Raw genomic sequence first — 5,649 nt, forward strand, 5'->3', positions numbered from 1 at the left:
TGTGTGTGTGTGTGTGTGTGTGTGTGTGTGTGTGTGTGTGTGTGTGGCGCTTGTGCTTTTACTGTCTCAAGTCTGGTTGTGATGAGCACTTATCAAAGCTATATTAAAATACTTAACATACTGATAAACCATATAATAATTTAACATAGTGCCTTCCTCAGTGTTGATCAAGTATTCCAATAGACCTAGTATACCAATACTGAACCTTCTTTGTTTTCAAAAAGCAATTTGTTGTATTTGAAAGCAGAAATGCTCTGCACATGTATACCAGCATTGAGAACATTGTTTGTGTACACAGAGTTTACTAAAAACAAAGGTTTAGAACGACTTACTTTAGCAGATCTTAAATCTTAAAGTATATTTTAAATCTTAAAAGTGGCTCTTTCTTCCTTATTATGCTTCTAAACCAAGGTTTGACTCGGGTACATTCCCAAAAACACCCTAGGTTGCATTTTGGTGAGAATTACACTTTAATAGTACACCTTTAATTCCATATACGCTACTCTCTGTATATATACACACACTATATAATAATTTTAAACAGTTCAAAAATAGATTCAAGAAAAAAATACCTGACCAACACAGAAATTTGACCTGAACATATAGATGGGAATGGACACACAGTGTATAGTTTTATTTTGTTGAAATTATTGGATTATTGACTGACTTCAAATTATGTATCTTATATATGTATATCTATTAGTTTTTTTGCTCTAATAATTTGACATTGTAAAATAGACCCAGGACTTTATAAGCAATACGCTTCAGCCTGCTCCTCAAACTCATCCTTCTTTGTTTTTTTATGGATTTGGATTGATTTGTATATGCTTTTATTTTATTTTTGTGTTTATATCAGATTTTCCCCCGTCTTTAACAGTATGTTGATGTTGTTTGAGATAAATAAAAACAAACCAGCCCGACCCCCGGTGCGTAAAGAGCAACCGTGGATACATCTGCAAAGCGAACACACCAACCAGCGACGTGACACCTCCCCGACACCCACCTGCAGCACGGTCTTGATGGTGACAGGTGAGACGATCGCGGTGCATATCTTCTCGCCTTGACGCATCACCTGGCCCATGATGAAGATCATCGGCGTGGCGAGCGCAAAGGACGCGAGCCACATGGCGCTGATGAGCTTCTTGGTGCGGCTGCGGGACATGATGCTCTTGGCTTTGAACGGGTGGCAGATGGCCATGTAGCGCTCCACGCTCAGGCTGGCGATGTTGAGCGCCGTGGCGTACGAGCAGCTATCCCGGAGGAAGTAGTAACCCCTGCACACGGCGTCCCCGAACACCCACGGGTGGTGGAACCAGATGAAGTTGTAGAGCTCGATGGGCATGGAGAGGACGAGGATGAGCAGGTCGGAGACGGCGAGGCTGGCCAGGTGGTAATGCACCGTGCTCTGGAGGTTCTGCAGGGTCTTCTTGGTCAGCAGGGTGTACAGGGTGATGGAGTTCCCCAGAGTGCCCACGGCGAACAGCGCAGCGTAGATGACAGTGACTATCACCCTAGAGTAAACGTCCGTGTTGACTTCCAAGTCTTCCTCCTCCGTTTTGGAATCGGTGGTGTTGTTTTCAAACGGAACCAGTGAGTTATTCCCCAAAAGTCTCGCACCCAAGCCGGCCAAGTCGCGCCCTGAGAGCGTGAAGTTTAAATCCATGATGCTTCTATATGTGGAAACGTGTAGGCCTACACAGAAAGTACGGTTGGCTGCACTGAGTGGTCATATTCACTTCTTCCAAAAGCTGAGGAGAAATGGGTTCAGTCTCCGTAAGTCGGAGCGGAGCAGCTTCTTATATTTGCCAGGACAGGAGGCGTGCTCGCTGTTAGACCTGCTGCTCTGACGCACAGCCTTCCACTCAGTGCAGCCGGTGTTTTATCAATTCATGCTTTACCTTGGAAACCAGAAATAACGCAAAGGACCAATACAATACAAAATACACGTTTTTTTTGTACCTTTTGATACCCAGAACCCACTCACTTCATTTAAAGAGCTTTATTGGCATGGAAGATTCAATAACAAGGTTGCCAAAGCATCAAAATACAATGTGTCTGAACATTGGCACAGAACAAAAATAATATATAAAGCATATAAAAATTAACACATTAAGATTGGTTTATATGAATTATTTATACAGCATTTGTTATTGATGGTGGTGGTGTGTGTGTGTGTGTGTGTGTGTGTGTGTGTGTGTGTGTTTGTAAATACATTCTAGAGCTTACTGACATTAAAAATATTTTGCCAAAGCATAAAAATGCATTTTCCTTCCAAATTTTCAGACAGTACACAACAGTGACATGAAAATAACACACGTTCGTCTTATTGATTTATATTACTATAGTACACACCACACAACACACACACACACACACACACACACAACACACACACACACACCACCAACCCGCTGTGCATCCGTCTTCTCCTTTCCTTCTCTCACTCAGACAAAGAAGTGCAAAGGAATAATGTTAGGTAACAGCTGGAGACTTCACTACAGTAGCGATATCAGATTGTGTTAGGAGGCAAATCAATTGTGTCTTCAGTGCTAACGATCCAGTCTCAGTGTGGAGAATATTATCACTGGACAGCAGAGAACATCTTCCTTTAATGGTTTATTTGTAGCTGCCACTGCTGGGACCAGTGAAGCAAGTAGGTCCCCAACTCTCTCTGACACACACACACACACACACACACACACACACACACACACACACACACCACAACACACACACAGCATTTCTTCACAGTTAAACAACTAGTGGTACATCAAACGTTAAAAAGGTTAAAAAGTTCATTTTCATCCATATCAGTTCGACAGTGTGTGTGACATCCTCCTATGTGCTGGTTTACTAGCCCCTGAGCCGTTGAACGACTGACCAGCCCCGTTTGACATGCTAACTAACGTTAGCTAAAATTAGCTTGTGGTAGCTTAGACTGCGGTTAGATTTTTGTAGTATGCAGTTATGGACTAGTACTGCAAATTCAACAATCTATCTGCTTGTTTAGGTACTTGTTAGCAACGCTACTGTGGAAGCTTTTTATATGTTCAAATACTTCCACATGGTTTTAGTTGCATGTGTGCATGCTCCTGTTGTTGAAGCATACTCATACCACTCTGCTAGCAAAATGGGTTCAGGTTAGTGCTAAAACATTTCAGTGTTATTAATTTGTGCTCTCTATCTTTCTTTATTTTAGAGGAAGCATTCCAGTGTCTTGCAAAGAGCAGAAATGGCATCAGATGATGGTGGGTAACAAAGTGCCGTGCCCACCACACCTAATCTCAAACAAGCAACACTCAGCAATCACCCAAAGGAAAGTAAACTCCTTGGTTCTTGAGTGCATAATTGCAGATGCACAGCCCTTTTCATCAGTGGAGAATGCCTCATTCCGGGAGATAATTGCAGGAATTGAGGGGGTGGGGGGTAGGACACCCATGTACAGAAAAACATTGATGCAGTGCATTGAAAGTGGATCTCAAAATATGAAGGAGGCACTTACTGAAACTCTTCACGATGTTCAAACCGTGTGCACAACAGCAGACATATGGACGGCTCATCATAGGAGTTTCATGGGAATCACGTGTCACTGGATTGAGCCAGAGACATTAGGTTAGTGTTGGCATGTGAAAGGATAAGGGGCCGCAACACCTATGATGGCATGGCTGCCAAAGTTAGTCAGATTCACGCAGAATTCCAGATTCGCGGCAAAGTTGGTGCCACAGTCACTGACAATGGTAGCAATTTGGTTAAGAAATTCAATGACTATGGAGGGTGGGAAATGGATGATGAGATGCATAGCACAGATGATGTGCAGTTTGTTGATGTCTCTGCAGTTCTTCAGGAGGACAAAAGAGGAAGAGAAGCTAAACCTTTTTTTGCCACCTCACCAAAGATGTTCCGCGCATGCTTTGCATCTTGTTGCCACGACTGATCTTGACAACGCTGCCTCACAGGGTGTTTCTCGAAAATTATACAGAAGTGCAATGTCAAAATGTGCTGCAATCTGGAATAAGGCGCATTACTCATCAGGTGCTGCTGATTCAATTGATTAAATTGCCCAAATGAGATGTTTGGTACCTTCGGTGACTAGGTGGAGCTCAGAGTATCATGCGATCGAGAAGTTGATGAGTTTCATTAAGAGTCAGCTGAATGGAATCTGTGACCAGCTGGCCAAACTGCAACCTCAAGAGACAATGTGACTAAAAGAGTACACAGCCATTCTGAAACCCCTTCAACACATTCTCACTCCCTTTGCTCGGTCAGGCGCCTTTGTCGTTGTTGATGACGCTTCAGTAAACAAATTATAACCGTCATGGCAGCGCTAAGTGCTGCACGGAGCCGCTGCAAAATAGCCTCAGGAAGGAACTTGTGTTGGTGTACGTCCAAAAGATGTTTAAGTAGTGTAACAGAAAATTCAGGTACCCTAAGGAGATCTGAGGACCAGTCAACCATAGTCCTCATAAATCCACCGCAGTTCATAATCACAACACAAAAAAAGTGCAAGGTGACAGAGATCCAGAAGGATTTTTGTGTGGTACTGGAGCAATCCTGGAGGTGGAAGGTCGTGCATATGGACTACCGACTTCAAAAAAGAAATTTTTCGATACCCACACAAACAGAATAACAAAATCTTGATCCACTTTTTAGTTTTCCAAATTAATTGAAATCATGAAATTAAATCATTGAAGAAAAGGATGATACAGAGACAGGCTCACAAATTGTCAAATGCTTTATAGCATCAGCAAGACTAAAGAACTGTGCAAGTCTAAAGCAGGACTTATCTGGGAAAAGTCCAGCACAAGTGCGTCATGGCTCTTTTATGTGAAATAGAAGAATAGCTGCTGATATTCCTTCAATAAGTGCTCCAATAACATCCCCTTGACATTTCAGCATTTTGAAATGGTCCACTGCTACATGAATGATTGATTAAACAGAGACTCTGAGTAGATTCTTCTAAAGACAGGGGACAGGTACCGCTGAGAGAGCTCCAACTGAGTTGGTGCTTTGGCCACCAACGTGGTCTGTGTGGGTGGCTGTGTGTGTTCTGAATAGGGTGTTTTTATTTGTCCTACTTGGTGCTCGGGTAACACACCAATGTTGTGGGCTATTGATTCAGGTGTACTGTGAGACTGGAAGAGACAGATCGGTTGCTGCAATTTGAAGAAATGTCAAAGTTGGAGTTGACACATATGTCAAGGCATGGGGAAATCCTCTGTGTGCTATAGCTGTTGAAATATTATCTACAGTGGTCACACACCGGATAAATGTGTAAATGACACCTATATGATCATGGCATATTCATACGATGAACGTTAACTTGTGATGTGATTTAGTTAATTTGATTGTGTACTGTCTAAATATTTGGAGGAAAATGTATTTTTAAGCTTTGGCAAACTTGTCATTGAACTTTCCTAATGCCAATAGAGCTCTATGAGTTGTATTTACAGTGTGTGACACCAGAAATACTGTATAGATTTTTGTGCATTTCGTTTCTTTTTTTCAATCAATCAATCAACACAGTTTTGTCATGTTTAATATAATAAAATACAAGCTTAATGTTATCTGGATGGCACAAAGCGCCATAATGTGGTGAACACACTCAAAAGTCTAAAACAAAAAAGTAATATTATATATATATATATATAT

General features: G+C 41.9%; 1 protein-coding gene across 1 annotated transcript in view; it reads right to left on the reverse strand.

Moving 5' to 3' along the window:
- ntsr1 (neurotensin receptor 1 (high affinity)) overlaps positions 1-1,836 on the reverse strand; it is a 38,079-nt gene extending 36,243 nt beyond the window's left edge. Inside the window, exon 1 of the mRNA XM_032521063.1 lies at positions 1,004-1,836. Within this exon, the coding sequence (XP_032376954.1) occupies positions 1,004-1,663 (660 nt within the window). The 5' untranslated portion in view covers positions 1,664-1,836. The remainder of the gene's footprint in view (positions 1-1,003) is intronic.
- Positions 1,837-5,649: the final 3,813 nt, after the last annotated feature.

This window comes from Etheostoma spectabile, chromosome 7 (assembly GCF_008692095.1).
Source record: "Etheostoma spectabile isolate EspeVRDwgs_2016 chromosome 7, UIUC_Espe_1.0, whole genome shotgun sequence".
Lineage (NCBI taxonomy): Eukaryota > Metazoa > Chordata > Actinopteri > Perciformes > Percidae > Etheostoma > Etheostoma spectabile.